General features: G+C 46.4%; 1 protein-coding gene across 8 annotated transcripts in view; it reads right to left on the reverse strand.

Moving 5' to 3' along the window:
- ATG5 (autophagy related 5) overlaps window positions 1-23,190 on the reverse strand; it is a 234,153-nt gene that overhangs the window by 60,906 nt on the left and 150,057 nt on the right. For all 8 annotated transcript variants that reach the window (XR_014833090.1, XR_014833114.1, XR_014833525.1 and 5 more), the window contains one exon: window positions 8,809-8,909. Coding sequence is in view for 5 of the 8 variants with exons in the window: in XM_085004864.1 (XP_084860990.1) it covers window positions 8,809-8,909 (101 nt within the window). In the remaining 3 variants the exon portion in view is untranslated. The remainder of the gene's footprint in view (window positions 1-8,808; window positions 8,910-23,190) is intronic.

Raw genomic sequence — 23,190 nt, forward strand, 5'->3', positions numbered from 1 at the left:
CCGAGGGTGTGGCCTTAAAAAAGCAATAAATAAATAAATAAATATCCAAGCATCTTATATGGATTCATAAAATCATGCCAGGTTATTATTTCTTTCAATAAAATGTACTCTCAGAACAATAGCAATAATGAGGGGGGGGGTCTTAAAATGGATGGATGGGGCACTCGACTGGGGGCAGTTGGGAGGGAGGGGGGCAGGTCATCTAGAGACCAGGGTTTATTCCTGGTATGGCCAGCTGGGCTACTTTAGCAAGATGGGTAACCACTCCAAGTCTGTTTCTGCATCTGTCAAATGCAGTCCTCTAAGTCCATTTCTACCAATTGGTGGATGTAAAGGTTTGTTGTTCATTTTAATAAAGCTGTATTAACATGAAAAGGGCTTGTGGAAACCTCAGCTTGGGGCCACCCTTCTGGCCACTCTGTGTTGTAGCCAACCCAGTGTTTTGGTCAGGGTGGCAAAGGAAAATAGGGGTTGTTGCCCTCTGGCTCTTGGCTCAGAGCTTTGGGAGGTATTGATGACTCAGCATATGGCTTTCTGCCTGTGGGTCAAGGCTACAAGTGCCCAGGTGGGCCTTGTTATGAGGGAGCTGCCAGCATTTGGGGTGAGGCAGGAGCTTGAAATGTGGACCATTTATAAGCACGCAGATTCCAGGACACTTTACTCAAGCTAAGGAGTGTCAAACTCCATCCCTTCATCAAGCCGCCACCTTGCATAATTATCCTCCTCCAATTATTCTTGCATTTCCATGCCAAGTGGTACCCATACTTTCTATTCCCTGGTGTCACATAGTTTGCTTGTTGTCGTCCAACCCATAAACTTGATGACAAGGCTTTTATTGGTTGGGGGTGGGAATAAGGGTGAATCCAGATATTCTTCCTAGACCCAGTGGGTCACTAAAGAGAAAAGAGAGAAAGAAAAAAGACAACAAGCAATCTAACACTCCTCCCGATTTAAGGGCAGAGGAAACTTACTACCGCAAAAACACTGTTGTCAATACTAGAGTCATCCTGGGTAGATAGGCGTCTTGGAAATCCTGGACACGTTTTGGAAAGATAATACAACCCTATTTGTATGGAAAACTATTTTTAAGGGGATAATAAGTTGTGAAACTACAAGGCTGTATAATCTTTAAGCTATGAGATGTCGACATAATTGTTTTGAGATCAACCAATCAGACCACACATTTTGTGCTGCTAGGTTATAATGAGTGTTCATTAAGCATCATGATAACAACACCCTCCTTGTTTGCTAACAAAGGGGCATTCTCTTCATGGATCACTGATGACAGGTGATGTGGCACAATTAAAGGCATCTACTCATCTCCTTTTTCCTGATTTTTTTCCAGAGCTGTCAGATGGTGAGAGAACATTTTACCTCCCCTGATTTTTTTTTTCTCCTTCCTCTTCATTTCCCTCTTCTTCTTCTTCTTCTTCTTCTTTTTTTTTTTTTATACCTTCCTCTTGGCTGAACTAAATTTCTTCATGTGAGGACATGTCTCCCTACTGACCAGTCAGGCACTTTGGGCAACGCTTGACTTTTCCAGGTCACTGGGACACCATTGGGTGAACTGGAGTCAGCATTTACCAAGTGAAATCCCAAGAGCTGGAGACATGGGCCTGCCTCCCAAGATGGCCAGTTTTTCCAGAGGAGCTGTTCACTCACCTTGCAGAGAGAGACGATGGAGCGAACTCTTCCATGTGTGCAAGTAAATCTGTAAAAACGTTCCGCTTTTGGAATATATTCAAAATATCTGCTTTCATTTCCATCTAATTTTTAAAATTTTATATTGGTATGTCCTATGCCTGTTCTCTGTGATTTTAGGCAAGTCCTTGAAACTTTGATTTACCATTTACTTATCTCTGAAGTTTCACTGGTACAAAGGAAGAGCTTTTATTTATTCATCCAATATTTATGAAACCCAAACTTTGTCCATACCACTGCATTTTGTGTTTCTGGAGTCACGGGACAGCACAATGTCTGGTGCTGTTCCCTAGAATTTACAATCTAATTGAAGAGATGGACATTTACATATAAAAATAAAACAGAGCAAGACCATATATGATTATGTCCAAACAGACCACATTGTATGTACAAGGATATTCACTGAAACACTGTTATAACAACATCTGGGGGACCACCTAAATGTCCACTGACAGAAGATGAAACACAGTGGAATCGTCTGTACAATGGAATAGTATGCAGCTATTAAAGAGAATAGACTGGCTCTACATGTACTAAAATGGAAGTGCCCCAAAACACAGCTTTAAGAGAAAAAAGCAAGTGTTTTGTAATAGTGTGTACTGTGCTGCCCTTTGTGAAAAGAAAAACTGGGGAGTTCCCGTCGTGGTGCAGTGGTTAATGAATCCGACTAGGAACCATGAGGTTGCGGGTTCGGTCCCTGCCCTTGCTCAGTGGGTTAACGATCCGGCGTTGCCGTGAGCTGTGGTGTAGGTCTCAGACGCGGCTGGGATCCCGCGTTGCTGTGGGTCTGGCGTAGGCCGGTGGCTACAGCTCCGATTCGACCCCTAGTCTGGGAACCTCCATATGCCACGGTAACGGCCCAAGAAATAGCAAAAAGACAAAAAAAAAAAAAAAAAGAAAAGAAAAACTGGGAATACGATGCAAAGTCTTATGATGCATTGAATATCTTTGATTAGATATACAGGAATCTGGAGAAAGCAAATGGCTCTTGGAAAGAGATGGGAGGCTAAGGAGAGGGGAAGGAGGAAGAATCCCTGAACCTTTAATTTCTTCTTGTCATTTGTTCATTTTCCAACCAGGTATATATGTTATCAAATTTTTAAATTAAAAGGAAAATTTTAAATGTGCCCTAATCCTAACTGGAAGATTTACTGCTCCATTCCCTTCAAGTCAGTTCCCATCTGATGCTTCTCGAATATAGGACAGGACAGAAGGGGTTTCAATAACTTAACACTCCATTAAACATGGAATTTTAGGAACTGTTTCTAATATGGTGATTCAAAAGGATGTGGGACAGCGTCGAGGAAAGGGATTTGGGGAACAAACGAGAGCAGGCTGAAAAAGCGCTCTGAGCAGAAGGTTCTTCCTTCCCTGCTGACTCTGTCACACTCATGGCTGTCCTCTATCACTCGGATACCTGTGGCCAAAAAGGAGACTGGCAGCCCTGGCTCCTCTCATAGGAGGGTCACATCTTCCCGGTTCTAAGTTCTTCCTGGCACATTCTCAGAGGGTGTGGCAGCTTATCAGACCTTTGTTACCAGTGATGACAGCATCCCATGGACTACTAGGATCTCAGAGGTAGAAGGGACTCTGAAAACTATCCCTACCTTCCTCATCTTACAGTCAGGCCATGGGGAAGCGTGACCCGCTCAGGATATATCAGGCATCAGGTGCAGAGCTGGGACTATGCCCTTCTCTTCTGAGTCTGGTGCTCTTTTTGTGACACCACATACAGTCATGGTCCCCTTAGATTTTCAGGAGGGGCAGCTCTAAGGCCATGACAGCTCTTCCTCTAATACGGATTGAACACAGTGAGGGCAAACTCTTCAAATCAGACTCAGGGCTTCCCTGGAGGGAATCTGCCAGACTCCTGAGGCAGATTTCAGAGTGAGAGTGAGGGGACCAAGGGATTTCCTCTTCCTGTTGGAGAAAATGTGAGTGATCACACAGGCACCCAGCAAACAGTCAGGACCGGCCATCCTCAGGGTACCCAACCCCCTCCCCCCATGGATCAAACAAGTTGCAACATCAAAAATCTTCATCCTGATGTAACATTAATTTTTTACCAGTGATGGGTTATATAAAACCTCCTACAAAAGTAAGGCAGTAAGGAAAATAGACAAACTTGTCCCTTTTTTCTGAAGGAAAAAAAAAATAATGAAACCTCAGTACTTGGACTAATTTTTTAAAATATAACAAGGGCCAAATGTCCTCCTCTGTTTGATACCCTTTCTCTTTGTGCTGTTCCTGTGAGTCCCCTTTGTCTATGGGGTCAAGTGAAGTCTCTGGGCATCAGAGCCCACTGGCTTGGGTTTGTAAATACTTCATCACTCCTGGGCTCTGACCTCTAACCCTGCTGAGTCTCACCTGTGTAGCCCTGATGGCTTTTACTTTCTATTTACTGAAATAAATTTCCTCTTTTATGATGACTTCAGAAAATGGACTCTGAACTTGGAGTTTATAAGTACAAGAACCAGCTTATCTCCATCCTGGCCGTGAATCACCGCCTCTTCCCACCCAGTTCCAGAGACACCTGAGTTAATTTAGTCTCATCTAATTCCTCCTGCTGTTTTCAGTGGGACTTCCGCCACCTAGGCAGCATGAGTCAAAACGGATCATCGGACTGCTTAACGAATGGAGGTGTTTGTTTGGAGCTGAATGTTTACAACGAAAACCACCAACCATCTTGTTTTTTCATGTTGTGACAGCCCAGAAGCTGAGCCCCAGAGAGAGGGCCTCTCCATTCTGGCTTAGAAAAGGATCTTCTGGTTTCTTGGCTTTGGGCTTTTGTCGAAAGCTTTGAAAGTTCTACCGGATGACCAGTGTCCCAGGTCTCGATGAATAAAAACGTGTCATCATCTAAGTTAATCTTCAGTCTTCATTTCCAGCCACAGCTCAAGGGTTTTTGGTGTCTGTCTTTGGAAATGACTCAACTCACGGATGGGGGGAAAACTGAACCACTGAATTAATTATACCACATCTTCAGGCTCTGTCCTTTCATTTACTTGAATCGGTGTTTAATTAACAACTCAAGACTGCACTTCCTTGCAGGTGAGTTTGCTTTTCATGAGATCATAAAATTAAAGAAGAGGTCTGCCACGTTCACTGCTCATTGGTCTTTGTCCCTGGCCTGACCCCGACCACTTTCAATTCTGACTCCTCTCTAGGACTTCCCTGTCTAACTAGGAAAGTCTCCCGAATGGGGCAGGGAGCCCTCACTGCTGCGGGTGTCACCTCTGGAGCACTTTCCCGGTCCCCTCTGTTCCCAAGACTCTTTCCATGCTCTCTCTTGCTCTTCCTTTGTCTTCTCTACATTTTTATTTGCCAGATGCTGGAGGATCCTGCTGCTGCCATCAGTATTTACCCTACAGCTGTTTTAGGTAATGGTCATTCTACAAAGAGACACAAGTAGTCACAAAGTACCTCCATGGGCCTCTCTCCTCCTCCTCCATGTTCACCATCCCACCTTCTCTTGTTTGCCCTTTGCCTGAAGCAGGAAGATGGGGAGGGGAAATTTACTCTTGTTTTGATCTAGCACCAGCCCTCAGCCCTGGCTCATGCTTCTTTCTGCCTAAAAAGAAGAGTTTGTGTTTACCAAATGCTTTACAACTCATTAATACCCCACAACTGTGTGCTTGTCCCCATTTTACCATCATGGCGGGCTGGCTCTTAACACTGTGCTATCTGCCTCTCACCACCTATGTGCTACCCCATCACCTCTTGGACAATTAAAACATACATGCGTGTGCACACACACACACACACACACCCCTTGAAATTTAAAAATAATTCATCTAATGTAATTTGGGTCCATGGATAACAACTCCCTTCAATAAGCTAACATCTCCGAACCTGGGCATTGTCAATTGGGCTTAAGTCTGGAGTGGAAATCGCTAAAATGTTGATTGGATGGGGGTGGGGAGCAACATAAAGCTCAAAATATAACACAGAAATGTTTTATTTACTAAAACCACATAAGTTATTTTGATGGTAAGACCTTATCCAATACTGGCCTCTGATCCACCAGAAAGAGTTTCATAAAAGTTAAATGTAAAAATCCAGTCCTTGGCTTATTAGTTGAGCCCCTCATTTAGAGTCGTTTAGACTCTACACACTCTTACTTTCTACACAAGTCTAAAGGGGCCAGGGATCTTCTTTCCAGTCCATAGAGGACTAGAGACCACACACCAAAAGGCAAAGCCAGAGGGAGAGATGCTAGAAACCTGCATCCTGGAGTGGGTGGGAGAGGTAACTGCTACCTGCACAGGAGGAGAGGAGCTTTATAGGGGAGCAAATGTAAGACCACTCAGGGGAGGAGGTGATAGGCCATCCACAGCCTGACATTGACAAACAGTCCCTGTGCTCATCATCATATCCCTGGACAAGGACAGCTCATGATCAGCCAGATATGATGAAGAGGTTCACCATTTTTTCAAGGAATCCCTATACGTAATGGTTAAATTTTTATTGCCTGTTGCCTGAAGGATTATCAGTAACACCAAGATAGCAAAAATGACTCATTCCTCAAGATTTCTGGTTGGCCAAGTTTTACTTTGTGTATTTACATGCAAGTTATCCTGAAGATAAGCCACACTGTCCCTTTTTTTTTTTTTTTTTTTTTTTTTTTTTTTTTTTTTTGCTTTTTAGGGCCATACGAAGGTTCTCAGGCTAGGGGTCTAATCAGAGCTACTACTGCTGCCGGCCTACGCCACAGCCACAGCAATGCCAGATCCGAGCGGCACCAGATCCGAGCCGAGTCTGCGACCTACACCACAGCTCATGGCAATGCTGAATCCTTAACCCACTGAGCAAGGCTGGAATCGAACCCAAAACCTCATGGTTCCTAGTCAGATTCATTTACGGTGCTCTACGAAGGGAACTCCCACACTGTCACTCTTAAATAAGTTTCTGATGACCATAATTTCATATCATCAAGTGACAAGTTCTCAGGTTATGAAACAATAATTAGCCTTAACACCATGAGTCTCTAAAGCATGGATGACTAATTAAAGAGACCCTGTATTTCTGCTAGTACAGGTTTCATGAAGGATTCTGGCAAGAGCTAGAGTCAGCCTGGGACTGTGGTTATTTTGCATACATGAAAAGTCTGGTCATCTCTTTGAAGGGCCTGGACTGTGTCCAAAGATCCCTTCCTTTTTACATAATAGTGCTTTACTTCCTGAATTACAAAAATATTATTTTACTAAAGAGAAAGGAACTGGACTTGTGACATATTTTTGTGCAATTATTTGACTTAATTCCCCATATTGAAAATGAACCTGTCAATTATGAACTAAATGAAATAATAGATTTTGCCCCCTCTACAGGGTGGGCACTTAACCACCAACAACTCTAGAAAGTTCTGGGGGACAGCAGGATGGGCAGTTTTGATAGCAGACAATAAACTCTAGAAAACAGGGAAAGCAAAACACCATCTCCAGGGCAGATGGGGGGGGGGGTAGACTGACAGCCTGGGAAGCCAGTGGTGGTTGAGGGAAGGGTTCGGGAGGTCACTCTCCACAGCCGTTGGCAAAGGTGGGTGCGTTTGTACGCATCCCCAGCCACTCAGTCAGAGTACAGATTTCCAGGTCTCACTTCAGATCTGGTTTGCAAGATTTGGGGTGAGGCCCAGGAATCCCCGGATGATTCTGGCCCGAAAGTAGCCTGAGGGCCTCTCTTTAAAAATTCCGGGCAAGGGCCCTGTGAGAAAACGCATTGGGATTTCGCAAGATTGTGCTCCTTTTAACTCTGGAACCGCCTCCCAGCAGCAAGCAAGCAACTCATTGGTTCTGGTTCCACAGAAACCCCTCGTGGACGTGGATGATGTAATGCAGTGATGACGACGGCGTCACGCTGCTTCCTGCTCCACAGGCTCCTTCCTGCTCCACACGCTCCTGACTGACAACCCGAGGGCGAGACACGGTGACTTTGATGAACATCACCCACCAAACTCCCCTGGTGATACGTGCCCTTTCCCTGCGCCTTCTGGGTGGGGTCTGAGCCACACAAAGGGGAGGAGCCATCACTTCCCCTTCAGTGATCATCTCTCCTTTGAGTCAGGATTTGCTGGAAGGTTTAAAATTAATTAATTAATTAATTAATTTATTTATTTATTTTAGACCATGTTGCTCCTCAAAGGGTTCTGCAGAGTACAATCATCTCTACAATATTGGGTAGAAAGTCTGGCAGGGGTCCCCCAACTCTTTCTGAATTGTGAACCACTGAGCACAAACACAGAAAACCACCTGGAAATTGCCGCCTGCTCCTGATGTTTTGTCACCAATAAGCTCTGCCTGGGATTCCTACTCCTCCTCAGGCACATTGGGGAGATAACCACGAGACTGTCCTTCTGAAGTGTCCACTGGAGGTGGAGACAAAGTCTTAAGGAGAGCTGAGACATGTACTCTGCTCCTGTACTCTGCCTTCCTGGTTTATAAGATTTGTATAATTATTTCCCCTAGACAGTAGACTGGGGGGTGGGGGATGGGGTAGGAATGGAGTCTGTCTGCATCTCCAAAGCCTAATAGAGCACAAGGCACGTCCTTGGTCTTCGAGGCATGGCTGAGAAAGGAATGAATGACCCACCCCGTGTGCAGTGTGCTGGGAAGGAAAGTCAGAGGCTGAGCCAGGGGCCAGAGTGGGAACTTTCACAACAGAAGCTCACTGACAGTTTCTGAGAAGGGGTCATGTGGAGCCTTCCACAGTTCAGGAAGATGAACATGGAGTGAGGCTGAGGGATAGGGGAGGGAGGGTCTGCAGGAGGGTACCCCAAGAAGAGCGCCCACCCTAGACCTCCTGCCCCCCCCCCCAAGCAACTGACACAGAATCATGAATCCCATAGGTGAGTTTTCAACCACATCTGCTTTAGAAGAGATAATACCCCTGAAGTTGTTTTTGTTCAGTTTGGTTTTGTTCTTTTGCCATGGTGTGCAGTGGCTTGATGTGGGATCTCGGTTCCCAGACCAGGGATTGAACCTGGGGGCTGCAGAGGTGAAAGCTCTAAATCTCAACCACTAGACCCCCAGAGAACTCCGGCCTGGGCTGTTTTTGATACACCAAAGAAATGAGGTTGCATGGACGCATCTATAGCGATTTTGATATCCATACCTGTGTGTCTACACACGTCCAGCTGGAGTTAAGGAAGCACAGCCTGGCCACACACTCCTTCTTCATGAACTCTGTCAGGACTTCAAGGTAGCTTTTAGTTCCTAGAAGAGATCATTTTCCAAACATACCTGAGTTAATGGGCACACATCTCACTCTCGTGGAATATTTTACTCAATCCAGCTTAACAGATGATTATTATTGCTATTATTAATGAGTCTAATAATAGTCACAATGATAAACAAGTTTCTCGGGGGCCACCACATGGATAGCAATTAAAGCCTAAAAGAACATAGTCCCCAGGGACCTACAATCCACTCTAATCAGGCAGTTAGGGAGGATTTTTATTATTTTTTAAAAAACTTTCCCCTTAATTCCATCTTCATTATGTGGGTAGAAATCACCCCTTGAGGGATTAGCCTCAAGGCAATATGCTGGAACTATTTCAAAAAGGCTAAGGGGTGGCCTTGTGGTCCCAGAAGACTTGGGAAGTCATGGCTGGTGCCTCAGTCCAGACCAGGGCTGTCCAACAGAAATGCAATGCAAGCCACACATGTAATTTTAAATTTTTTAGTAGCCAGCTCAAAAAAAAAAAAAAAAAAAAAAAAGTAAAAGGAAACAGGCTAAGGAATTTTAGTATTTTCTTTAACCAAATCTATCCAAAATATCATTTCCACATATAATCAGTATAAAAATTATTAACAAGGTGTTCCCATTGTGGCTTAATTGAAATGAATCTGACTAGTATTCATGAGGATGCAGGTTCGATCCCTGGCCTCGCTCAGTGTGTTAAGGATCTGGCATTGCCGTGAGCTGTGGTGTGGGTCGCAGGCGCGGCTTGAATCCTGTGTTGCTGTGGCTGTGGTATAGACTGCAGCAGCTATAGCTTCAATTTGACCCTGAGTCTGGGAACCTCCATATGCTGTGGGTGCAGCCTAAAAATACCAAATAAATAAATAAATAAATATTAATGAGATACTCGAGATTCTTTTGCTGTTGTTACTCTAAGTCTTAGAAGTCTGGTGTCTCTTTTACCCTTACAGCATGTTTCTCTCCGAACTAGCCACATTGCCAGGGTAGCTACCAGCTGCCGTGGTGGACAGCACACATCCAGCCCCCCTGGGAAGATGCTGGCAGTCACTCAGCTGCCTGAGGAGGCCCCTCTCAGGCACTAACCACAGGCGTTTCTCTGGGCAGCAAAGTAAGGGGAAATGCCCAAGGCTTGCCCCTCCCAGTGCTAGCTGAGCAGAATAAATGCTATTCTGATACAGCAGGGTTAGCAATGAAAGAAGAGTTGGGGTGGAGAAAGATGAACGAGATTCTGAGGTTTTGTGAATCTAAGTCACATTCTCAGGACTTTGGGTGGTCAGGGAAGAGGATGACAGGCCCAGGCAGAACCAAGAGAGCAAGAGGAAATGCGGGCAGCGAGGGGGCTTTGCTGCACCTGAATATGATGGGGCGGGATTACCAACTTCCGGGCTTCCTTAGAGATGATCCTGTCTACCTTGGGCTGGAGAGCTTGCCAAGGAAGGAAGGAGCCACCAACCGCAGCAGGGAGATTCATCCAAGGGATAAAAGGAATGTCACCCAGCCACCCAAGAGGAAGAGCGGACCCGGGCGCTTCCTTCAACACAAAGCTCAGGTGAAGCCAGAGGGCCAGGGGCTAGAACTCCCAGACCCTGTCCGTCGCCAATGAGGCCTTGGGGGTGCTGGGGGTGTCCAGTGTCCCCTCCAGCTTTCCCAAATAGGACTGGCAAGAACCCACTGTAAAGTGATAGAGATTATGTCAGGTGATTCTAAGTGATTACATGTGATGGAAAGAGAGAGGTGCGGAACAGACAGTGGCCGCCTGGTTCCCCTACTGCCTGTAGCACTGAAATGAATCAACCTCGAGTCTGAGTAATGCAGGGCAGGGCCGCCGCACTCGGGCTGCTGCTTCCTGAAGAGGACTGGGCTCTTTCCCAAATTTTACAGGTTCAGCCAGAGGATCCTCTCACAGGTAAAAGCGCTGCCTCATGCCCTGCAACCACAAGATTTGCTTTCTGCTGTTTGGGAGGAATTTTCCTGTGAAAGGCCACAAGTGTGAAGTAATGCTTTAGAATTAGGGCTTTTAAAATGAAAGCAGGGTTCTAGGGCCTGGGACATTGACCACAGGGACAGAGAGATTTGGGGTCAAATGTCAGCCTATAAACAGTGTGGGCCTGGCAGGGCGTGACTCACTGAGCTCCTCCAGGGCCAGGGGGACCATCAGCACATCAGCTGGTACGTATAGGTAGCTGCCAGGTTTCAGGCCAATTTCTAAGGAAATGATGTATTTTTAGGCTTTGGGGTTGGAAAATGACCATGTGAATGACTTCTGGAGAGCTCAAGGGAGATGCTACAGACTTGCAGGCTGGTGGGTCTCACCCAGAGCCCCACCTGGCCATGCTGGCAATTACCCATCCTGGGCCGGCTTGCTTGGGAGCCACGCATCTGGGAAACAAACAGGAGGAAAATGTGTTCACCCGGGGGCAGCCACACTCATTTCTCCCCACAGAGGAAATGGCCACTCCCAGAGCACAAAGCTTCCTGGCTGCTCGGAAGCTGGGACCAAGTGCCTGGTCTTCCTGCACCCTCTCTGCCCCGATTCTGAAAGCCTGCCTGCCAAGTGCTGGGGAAGAATGAGGTCTGCGGCTGGAAGGAAGGAGCAGGGCAGAGGAAGGCTTGCTCCAGGGCCGACCCAACAATTATTTTTTATGACGTGGAGTATATTATGTTGATGGTTTCATTTTTGGTTATTACCTTCTATTAGAAAGCATCTTGAGTAAGATGATTATGGGGGCATCTTATTCCTGCCTCAGGAATCTACTCTCAAATTTTCAGTGGACTGTTGTTTTTCCTGGACATATTATTATGATTGTTCTTGTTATGGTTGTGATTATGTAAACTGCTAGTTGTCAAAGGGCTCTTTTTATTAGCCATTGCTCACAACCCCATTGCTTTGAGGTAAACAGATGTAGACTAGTGCCCACACAGAGCATGGAGAGGTCAAGCACCCCAGAACGTTCTCTCCTGGTGAGGACCCACCTCTTAGGCTAGAGTGCCAGCCTTTTGCCAGGGGCTAGAGTGCCAGCGGTATCCCTTTCCTCTTGTCCCCAACTGCCCTGCCAGGACTAGTCTTAGGAACTGCGAACAAATGAAAAATATCCCCAAAGTAGTGTCAGTCCTTCTTACTTCTGGGTCCACCCTGGTCCCCTGCACTGGGCCAAACTGGTGCTAGTGTTTTGCCATGGGCCCCTGGTGCTTTTGGTTTGAGTGACCTGCCCAGTGTCTGACAGGATGGCCAAAATTGGCAGCATTCCAAAATGACAAGTCAGAGCTTGGAACCACAGATGTGCCTGAATCCTGAATTGGAACTAACACACTCTGAGCCACTGTCATCTGCATGTCCCACCAGTGCCTCACTCAATGGGTCTAAATCAGATGTATTATCTTATCCCTGCACCAAAACTTTGCATCTACTGAATTCTGACAGTGGCATCTCCCAGGTGCCCAGAAGAAAAGTACTTAGAAATATATTTAAATGGTCTAATTTTTAAATTATAAGGTTATATGCTTATTGCAAAAAAAAAAATACAGGTTATAAACTAATGACTAAAAATGTGCTCCCCAAACCCAGCTCGCCATCCTTCTTCTCCCAAGTATTGGTGTGTATCATTTGACCTCTGTTTTGTGCAACCAAGGCATACTTCCTTTTGTTGTGGTTATTATCTTTGACCTTACCCTTGCCTCTTCTAACACCCATCAGTTATCAACCCCCACTAATTTTTCCTTTAGATTTCTCACATTTGTCCAGGCTTTCCACCTAAATTCCTATTGCCTTACACTTAGAATATTAATGTTCCATGGTAAAGTGAGAGAGGGCTTTGAAACCAAATAACTTAACTTAGGTCTTGGTCTCTCCACTTGAGCAAATGACTTAGACCTTCTTTGAGTCTCACTTTCCTTGTCTGTTCAGGGGGGATAATAATACCTATCTGTGGAGGCTGACGAAAATGAATAGTTGTAAAGTGCTATGACACAGTAGGTACTGAATAAATGTCCACAATTAATATTCTCTTCTAAGTGCCCTTAAGAACACCCGTTTTAGGGAGTTCCCACCTTGGCTCAGTGGTTATGAACCCAACTAGTATCCATGAGAATTGGGTTCAATCCCTGGCCTTGCTCAGTGTGTTAAGGATCTGTCTGGCATTGCCATGAACTGTAGGCTGGCAGCTGTAGCTCTGATTTGACCCCTAGTCTGGGAACTTCCTTATGCTGCAGGTATGGCCTTAAAAAAAAAGAGCACCCATTTCATTTTGCTCCCAGTTAGCCTGCATACCAAGGTTAGATTAATCTTTCTTAAAACACTTATTTTATTTTGATAAAAATTTCTTGGTCACAACCTTTAAAAAGCTCCCCACTGTACGGGTGGCAAATTGTCTTTAACCCACACCTCAGCTTTTGTTGATTGGTAATGTCTGCTTGTGAGGTTGCCCTGGGCCTGGAGGGAGAGCACGCCAGGTTAGCTTAGCAATGTCTGCTCTGAGAGCAGAGGCAGGAAGTAAAATCCGGACCTACAGAGTAAAATCCAGCATTACTTCATGTCCTCTCTGTCCAATCTGCCCCTGGAGGAGTCCATCCTTCCATGTGTCTTTCCTCCCTCTGGACTGGTCTCCTGATCTGCCACACATACCGTAGATCCTCTGCCAGTGGTAACCCCCCAGATCTTGCAGCTGGCTGACTTCCCATCACCTGAGCTCACCGCCTATCTCCCCAAAGAGGCCAAGCACTCTTTATAACATGGGCCTTAGTTTTCTTTGTGGCACTTCATCTCTGTGGTCCTGTTTATTTATTTGTTTTCCTGTTTATTGTATGTCTCCCCTGTGAAAATCTGAGCATCTGAAGGCAGGGACTTTATCTTATTCACAGTGTGTCTTGAAAGCCTAGACCATGGCCTGGTGCCAGTGGGAGCTCAGTGCTGTGTGCTTCCTTGATGATGGAATCCTATCTTCCCAAGCAGACTTGACTTGAGGTCAAGGACTGAGTCTGATTTTTTTTTTTTCAACCTGTAGTTTGAGTTTTTGTAGTTCAACCTGGCATATAAAATGTGCTCAATAAATCCTGGGTTGGCTGATTGCTATGGCCTTCAAGGGGTAATTTTACTAAAGCATGTGGGCCCATGAACTGCATCAGATTTTGTGCACAGAGGCTGTAGGTTGCACCTGTGTCCAATCTGCCTTATACAGGCCACTTTGCCCACTAGCAATTTCTCTCTGGACCTTCTTCTTGGTAGTTTTCACAGAATCACTCGATGCTGAGTTTCCTGTTTCCCAGAGACACTTGATAATGTGCTGATTACCTGTACCAATTACATCGTGACTATTTTGGTTTTCTACTTTGTGTCTTAGCAGCAAAATGTGTCTGCAGGAATGAAAACATCTAAAGGGCTTAGAAGTTAAAGTCCATCCTGCAGGAGTTCTCTGGTGGCTCAGTGGGTTGTGGATCCGGTGTTGTCACTTCTGTGGCTCCAGTCGATGCTGGGGCATGGGTTCGATCCCTGGCCTGGGAATTTCCATATGCTGCGGGCACAGTGAAAAAAAAAACCAGAAAATAAAATCCATCCTGCAGAGGACGAATGTGGCCCTCAGAGAATGCTACAGAACAGAAATGATGGGTAACATGGAATGCTCAATCTTTTTTTGTCAATGTGGGCAAACTTCCAAAGGAGAAATGATGAAAGATTATTAAGTCCCCTGAGTTTGAATATGTTTTCACTGGTCATTTTTCTACTCCCAGACATACTGTTTTAATTGAAGTTTGTTCTTCAGTTTATTTATGTCTGAAATCACATAACATCAACACTGAAGAGCACATTATGAAGAAAAAATGTTTTTCATATTCTGCCACCCCGACAACTATTTTCCTTTTTTCTTTTCCTTATGTCAAGATTCTGTATTTGCAAATACACCTACTTGTTGGAGATTTATTTGTAATCCCAGGATCGATACTCATGGGGCTTTTGTAGTCACTCGTGGACACACACATGTGCGGGGCGGAAGAAACTGTGAGTCACCTGAAATGCACAGCTGAAGTGGAACAAGCCAATGATGTCCCCTTGCTTCAGCTCTCATGCTGTAGACAAGTGACCTTTCTCAGTCTACTTAATTCCATGTTATGGGCATCTTTGTGCTTTTCATTAGTGATTTCACTGTTTCAAATGGCCCCGGTGCTGAAGAGCTGCCTAGTGTTCCTAAGTGCAAGAGGGCTGTGATGTTCCTTAGAGAAAATGTGTGTGTTACAGAGCTTCATTCAGGCAGGAATTACAGTGTGGTTTGTTGTGAGTTCAATGTGAATGAATCAATATACATTAAATCAGATGTCTTGAAACAAGAGACATGCGTAACACAAAGTCATGTATTGATCAGTTGATAAAAATGTTGTGACCAGAGGCTGGCGGGGCCCTAACTCTATACCTTCCCTAGGGGGCAATGATGACTTTATAGAACAGAACGTCTGCGAGTAATGAGAATGGACTGTATAAACTTTCGTGTGCATATGCATTTTTTGAAAGGAAGGGGACTATGGCTTTTATCAAATCCCCAAGGGAGCACTGAAAAAGCCTTAGTCATTGCTTCAGACCCTCTACTAGAAGCAAAATGATGCTTGTCTTCTTGAAAAACTATAAGAGTTTTTAAGTGACTGGGTGGATCAGCCCTCAGATGGCACTAGCTGCCATCTTGGTCTGTGCGCATCCCAAGGGGATGAAAAGCAAGAGTGTTCTAGGCCAAGCATAATCAGTCGTGGTACTAAGGCTTGGATCTAAAGGTACTCTGAACCAGCTTGGAGGATGGTATGTTTTAGAACCCTAAGGAAACAGTGCTCTGATTTGCTCCTGTCTTCTATAAGAGATATCCTTTTAGTAAAGAAAAACCAACATGTAAAACTTCACAACATATAGCAGCTGCCATGCATTGAATACTTATTAGGAACAAGTATTACTGCCGCTAACTCTTACAACCATTCCAGGAGGGCGTGACTAGTCCCAAGTAACATATGAGGAAACGGAGGCTCAAAGAGAGCAAGCTGCCTACCCAGTGACCCAGCTACAGCAGGAGGCGGGGCTGGGAGCCTAGCTCAGCCCAGCAGGAATTTAAAAAACCCCACATTCCTAACCACTGCACAGGGGGGTCATGCCTTGTTTGCCCTGATTCTCCCCCGAAGCCCTTGAACCACCAAGAGCCCCAGCATGTGCTGGGGGTGGGGGGTGAGGTACTTGACTAACATCTGCTCTGCTCACTTCTCAGAAGCCCATCAGCATGGTGGAGAGGTGTGAGCCGGCACTCCAGGGCGGTGAGCTGTAACTCTGGCTCTTCTCATAGCATGCTAGGTGGCAAATTCTAGGAGTTTCTAAAAATAGGTGGCAAATTCTAGGAGTTTCTAAAAATAGCACTGGGACTTCTGCTTTGCTAGAGGAGGGATTATTCTGACCTTTTGCCTAACAGGGCCCACCTCCTGAGGGTGACAATTTCACTGCTTCACATGACATTTGGTTTCCCTCACATGTGGCCGGTCGGATTATACTTACAGGAAGTCAGAGAGAACCTCTAACCTCCTCCTGCTCTATTTTTTGCTTTTCATTCTCTTTCTCTTCTACTCTTCACTCCGCCTTTGGTTTCTTGAATCTTTGAGACTCTTCTTGAAACCCCCTCCCCGCCCCCCACTCGCAGCCACACTGAGTACTGGGGAATGAGTGTCATGGGAGGGAACGATAGCCCGGTGACAAGGGCCTGACAACTCACTGAGCCCAGCATCACTCTCTCTGCCTTTCCCCCTCTACAGAGGTAGGACTGCCTGATGGTCCAGGCCCAGCTTCTCCAGGGAGATGCTGCCTGAAAAAAGTCCTATAATAGTACCATGTGCCTCCTCCTCATCCCAATCTATAAAAACAGGGTCATGACACTTAGCTACAGAGCACAGGGGTTGTGAGGATTCACTGCTGTGTCTGGCGACGCTTGGGGCCTTTGGATGAAAGGCTGTCTGTGGGTAGCCTCTGTGACGAGCTTGATTCTTCTCCTCTTCTCTGAGTTTCCCTGCTAGTCACACTCCACCAACATCACTCGTCAGGGGCAAGGGCTGTTATCCTGTTGGTGTGGTACATGTGAAATAGGACTAATATTCAGGGCAGAGGCCAAAATTCTTAGACAGAGCAGCATTTTCTGCTGATAGAATGGGAATGTCGAATGTTGCTGGGTGGGAGTCGGCCAGGGGAGGCACAACCAGGTCAGACTATGAAACCAGGCACAGCCAGGTCAGGTATGAAAGCTTTCAGACATGTGGGGAGTGTCTCAAAAATCCCTTTTCTTTCCAGCATCTATGCGTTTATACTTGTAAAATCCAACTGGGTAAAGCAGTGTCTCTAAGTGGATTTTGATGGAAGTGGAAATGGTGTTGAGGTGTTCAAATTATGAGCAACTGCTGCCATGCTACACTAGTGTCTCTCTGTGCTGAGTGAGGCTGGCTTTCTGTGTCCTGAGTGTGGGGGCTCCACACACACACACACCCAGACTCTGATCTTCAGCAGCAAATGTCCTCTGTGAGTGTCCGTCCCTCACCAAGAGTACTGTCCCTCGTAAGAAAGCCCCTATCAGGCCTTCTTAACATCTCTTGGGCCATTCTTTCAGGATTATAAGAGATCCCCAAATATTTTTCTATTGCCATTGAACCCTCAGCCTGAGAGGGCTGCTCTGATTAGAGAGACATTGATGGAACTATGGTCTCTAAATACCAAAGAGATGAAAAGCCTATGCTTTGGAGACAGGACTATACAGTTCAAATACCAGTTCTACCACATACTAGCTGTTTGTCCTTGGGTGGGCCTCCTAACTTCTCTGTGCTTTAGTTTCCTTACTAAGAAAAACTAATTTTCTTTTGTATCACTGAGCCATGTGAATTAGGCTGTAGCCCATGTCAGAAAACTGCAAGGGGTAGGGGCTGATGTTCCTGGGACGGGCTTGCCTTACTTTCCACTTGACCAGCGGGTCTGATGCCCTCGCCTGAATCAGCCTCTCTGATGGTGTTTCTGCTCTGGATGCCGGCTCTCCTCTGCTTTCTCTAGACGCTCCTGAAATTTTCAGGATAAAGCCTCTGCTCAAAAGCCTACGAAAAACATTGAATCTGCTAGCAGTGTCCCCCATCGCCTGCCCCTGTGAGCAGGGCCATGGCCCCACCCAAGGGGCTGCTCTGACCTGAGAGGGGTCAGGGGAAGATGGAACTCGAGGCTTTGCCGGCTGCTCTGCTTTCTAACTCCACTCCAAGCCAGGCCTGCATTCTTGCTTGATGCACCTTTGATCTTTGATGCATTTTGAAGCTGCAATTTTTAAAAATGGAGCTACATAATAAACTCACTACTTAAAAAAAGAAATCCCACAGCACTTCAGGCCACAGCACTAGGCCACAGATCTTGGTCAGAAGTGTGCACAGTGTGTGGTGTTAGTTGGATCTCAGAGTCACTGAAGGGCCCTTCAAATGGTTTCTGAGGCTGGTGTCACAGCGCCCGTGGCCCCACCAGGAGAGGCTGCACCTCCCACTGAGGTTCAGATCAGTGGTCTCTCCCACCCCAGGCCACCCGGCCCTATATTTGAGGGCTAGGACCCAGAACCAAGTAGGTCTGGTGTGATGCTCCTCTGGAGAACTAAAATGGGAGAAGCCAGGGGGCATTATGATCTGTGCCCCCAGATTCACATATTAAAATCCTCATGCCCAAAGTGATGCGTTAGGATGGGTAGTGGGAGGTGCTCTGGTCATGAAGGCTCCACCCTCATGAATGGGATCAGTGCTCTCAATAATGAGCCCCACTGAGCCCTCAGGCCCCCCGCCTAGGGGGGAGGTCTGTGAACTGTGGGGTCTGTGAACTGGGAGGGGCCTCACCTGACCCAGTGAGCACCTGATCTCAGACTTCCGGCCTCCAGAACTTGGAGCCACACCTTCCTGGTGTTTATGAGCCATGTGGACGGCTGTGTTCTACCAGAGCGGCTCGAAGGGCTGAGATAAGTGGCACTGCCTGAGCCCGCTGAGCCCCTGCTGAAAGGACATCTGCTGATCCAAGAAGAGTCCTGTGCCCGGGAAGAGAAATGCATGCCACACTCATGTATTCATCTTCAGAGTATTTCTGTCATTTCAGAAGAAAAATTTGGAAAATACAGAAAAGTACAAGGAATTGAAACTACCTGAAACCTCACTGTCCTGGATTATTAATGGTTGTGGAAGAGGCCTGGCCACAGAGTGGGAAGGCTGGCTTCAGCCTCACTCTTCAACCAGCTCTGTCATCTTAGACCAGTAGTTTGACTTCTCTGGACCTGACTGGCAGTGTCTGTGCAGGGAGGGAGTTGCAGGGATAGATGTTGAGGTTGTTCTGGCATCACAAGCCTCTGCAGGACCAGAACGTGCTGGGGTTTCAGTGGCACAGAGACCAGGTGCTCTTGAGAATGTAATGTGGAGGCCCTTCAACATCTCCTCCTGGCACATCTGGCCAGGTGTCTGCAGTCTGTGGCAGTTGCCTCCCATGTCAGAGGGCACTGCTGAGTCTGGGGAGAGCTGGGGTGTACCCTGGCCCTGTCACCAGGCTCTTGATACCCTGGGGCCTTATGTCTGTGCAGCAGGGAGAACCATGCCTGCCTCCCCAGCACACAGAGATACTCTGTCAAATGAGCACATGTACATAAGAGCATCCAGAAAAGACTGCAGCCCTAAAAATAAGTAAAGGAGATAACGATCATGTGAGCAAGTGAGTCCCTCGGCTAAATGGAAAGTGGGGCTTCACTGTGGGCTCCATCTGGGCTCACAGAGAGACGTTCTAATCACCGTAATCAAGAACTCAAACACCAGCGAACTTACCAAACAGGTGAATGGGAAACAGAGAGGCAGTTTCAGAGCCGGGCTTTCGGTAAATGTTAGCATGACAGCCGCAAAGCAGGCCGTGCTTCGAGAGCAGGTGGGAGACGGGGAGAGGTTTCCTGGCCCCTGCCCTTCACCTTGGTCACTGACTCAGTGTGAAACAGCGCCTGCAGGGAGGAGGAGGTTCTCATCCTAGTTCACAGATCAGCCTGCGGCCACAGTGGGGGCAGTAAGCTGAGTTCAAGGCAAAGGATGACTAAACAGCCTCCTCATCATTAATAACAATAATACTTGGCATTTATCTAGTTCTTTATGTTTTCAAAGTGCTTTACAATCATTAATTAGTTAACTAGCACTCACCAATACCCCTGCCGTCTGCCTGCTGTGCTGAGCAGACAAAAGAGCCAGGCAGGACCTGCCTGTTTGCCAGGGGATTGCAAAGCAGGGGAAAGTGAGGGCCAGGGCATGTGGGGTGAAGTGTGTGTAAATGGGGGGGAGGGCACTTATCAACATCAAGGACTAAACTTGCAAGATGACAGTTACAAGTCAGTGCAAGTGGATGTGGGCATATTCCCTGACAAGGATGTCAAGTATACAGGCAGGGATGTGACCTGCACTTGGACAATGAGCTGCAGTCCTTGCTGGGTAAGCATGTGCTTCACCGGGGGGCTGAGGATTTCCTTAAACTCAGATGGTTCCAACCCTGCCAAGTGAGATAATACAGGAAGCAGGCTGCATCTATGCCCTGGACAGTCAGCTTCAACCCTTCTGCTCTTCAGAACAGGTCCTCTGCTCTTCAGAAAGCTCATGGGTTAGAGCATCACTTTCGAAACTTCAGGCTTCTGCACATGGCAAGGCCCAAACCTGCTAGAACTGTTTATCCATCTTGCATCGGATATGAGGAGATCAACTTCCCTACAAAGGATTAAACCCACTGTGTCTCCAGGACCCTCAGCCGTGATCCTGATGCTTATGGAGATGGTGATGGCAACGGGGGAGGTGTGGGGAGCTTTCTCTCCTTTGCCCATCCCCTGAAACTTAAATGATGGTGGGGAAAAGCACAACGAAGCATTTGGGACTAGGCTAAGGGGCAGAACCCCAAGGTGTAGTCAGCGAAGCTGGACATACCAACTGTAGGCTATCTACTTACATGGAAATCTGATAACTGTTGTACTTAGGGAGTAGAAACCCAAGTCACAAGCCAAATAAGTGACCAGAAGAAAGCGATTAGTCATCTTTCTTCATGAGCGATCACAATACTTCTGAAGCTTCTCCACCTGTAACTTGCAATTTAGGGCCTTGTCTAATGACAGGGTGAGCATCTCTTATTGATCTCCAGACTCCTTAGTAAATTAAATGGCAGGTAAACAAAAAAGCAGGGACAGGAGTGTGGCAGCGGCCTCACAACACTTGCTCTGTTAGAATGAGGTTCTAATAAAGCCTGTGGGCCTCTAGGCTGCCCTGGAATCCCAGGACGAAGCTCTGTGGCTGGCAGAAACTCCTGGGGCCAGTCCCTTGTGGTGAGATATGCATAAATCTGCTGATTAGCCTTGATTTACGGCCCTTCATATCGCCTGGGGCTGTACCTTGTCAGATCTCAGGAACTAAAAGCAAGACAAGGGCTTGGCTTCGACTTGGCTGGAAGACCCAGAAATGATAATAATAATTAACACAGCTCAACTTCCACTCACATAATAAACAGTAATTAATGCACATGGCAGCCCAGTGAGGCGTCTAAGTTTGGACGGCGAGTCTTGTTGTGCAGACAGGGAAACTGAGGCCAGGAAGTTAAGTGGCTTTTCCAAGGCCACACGGAGACTTGGTGGCATACCAAAATTAAAATTTGGGCTTCCCTGTTTCCTAGCCTGAGGTCTGCATCATATCTGTCAAAAAAGACAAGAAAATCACACACACACACACACACACACACGCACCCCCAAAAAGGCATTTCCCCAGAAGTTCAGGAAAACAGGATAGGTGTAGTGGGCACTGGCCTTCCCAGTCACTTGTTGTGAGTCGACAGCATCTAAACCAGATGACAGAGGGCATTGCTGTGTCCACATTGCTGGTGAGGAAAGGCAGTGTTCCTGGCACCTGCCATTCAGTGTCGTGCTCTCAGTGTGTTAGACCTCCTTTCTTTGCCTCCTTCATTTCTGCAATTTGCACCAAGGAGTTGCTAGGGATAGTTAATTGCCTTAACTTGTCATAAACTAAAGAACTCAAGTTGTTTTTCTAATGATTTGGACACAGCCTGGGAATTACTTTTCCTTATGTTTACCTCGCCCAATTGTTGCTTGCATATTATAACACTTGCATGAACTTAAAACCTCTGACAGTGCATGTACAATAACTCAAAACAGCCTCACATGATCTATCCCACTCATAATTCATATATCTAATAATTGATCAATTCAACATCGAATAAACAAAGCACAGCTACCAAGCCAATTACTTTTTCCAGAGAAGACAATTTTTAGTGCAGCTGTCAAAAGGACAGCCTTACTCTGGCTTCTGAGGTGTCAGTGACAGAAACTCCATTCCAGCTGGCTTAGATGGAGAATTCCAGGGGTGGTTTCAGGTACAGCTAGACTCCTATGAGCAAACAATTGAGTTTCTCCATCCCTCAGCATAGCACAGGGCTCCTGTCGGGGGGCAAAGGTGGCCACTTGCATTCAAGCTGACTTCCTCTGGTGAAGCAGCCCTGCAGGTGGAGAGCCCTCCTTTACTGACACCACAGGCCTGGGACTGACCACGGCTGCAGGACCCCTGTTCCCCTTTACCCTCTCTGAGGTCACTGTGATGGGAGGACATGTCGTCTTGTCTAGGTCTAAGTCACATGCTCATCCAAACAGCAAGGGTGTAGGGATGGACCCTCATGGACCACTAGGGTCAAGTATGGGGGAGAAGTGGTTCCCCAAAAGGAAATCGAGGTGGTCTTTGCAAAAGAAGAGGGAAAGGATGTAAGACAGTTAAAAAAAAAAAAAAAAAAACAAACAGATCTCTACCATCTCATATGTAGAAATTTAAGTTTATATTTTACCATATTTAGTAACAGAATCTTCTTATAAGTGCTATTTCCATTCAGCTCATAAAACCCTAGCTAGGCCCTCAAATATTATTGCTAAGGGACAACACCACCTTGAGGAACTTAAAAGCAAATGTGATTCTGCTACTAGTTGTCTGCACACATCCTGTTTATTCAGGATGCTGATGGTCATGGACCTCGGGACCACACTCTAGAGCTGGAAGAGGGAGCCAGGGCAGTCAAGAAGGCAGAGAGCATGCCAAACCAACAAGCTCCTTCCTGCCAAAGAGATCTGGCAAATGCCACAGGCCTGGTGCATCTTGATTTGAATATAACATTTGACAAAGTGTTTTCCAGTAGAGTTCTGCACCATTTGGATTTTCATGAGGACTATAGATGACTTTAGTAACTAAAAAGAACCCCCTACAAATCTGCAAAAAATAGAG

Source organism: Sus scrofa, chromosome 1 (genome assembly GCF_054392235.1).
Source record: "Sus scrofa isolate SSC_HxYL_T2T_F1_AM1 chromosome 1, Sscrofa_HxYL_maternal_Yorkshire_Landrace_v2.0, whole genome shotgun sequence".
Classification (NCBI taxonomy): Eukaryota; Metazoa; Chordata; class Mammalia; order Artiodactyla; family Suidae; genus Sus; species Sus scrofa.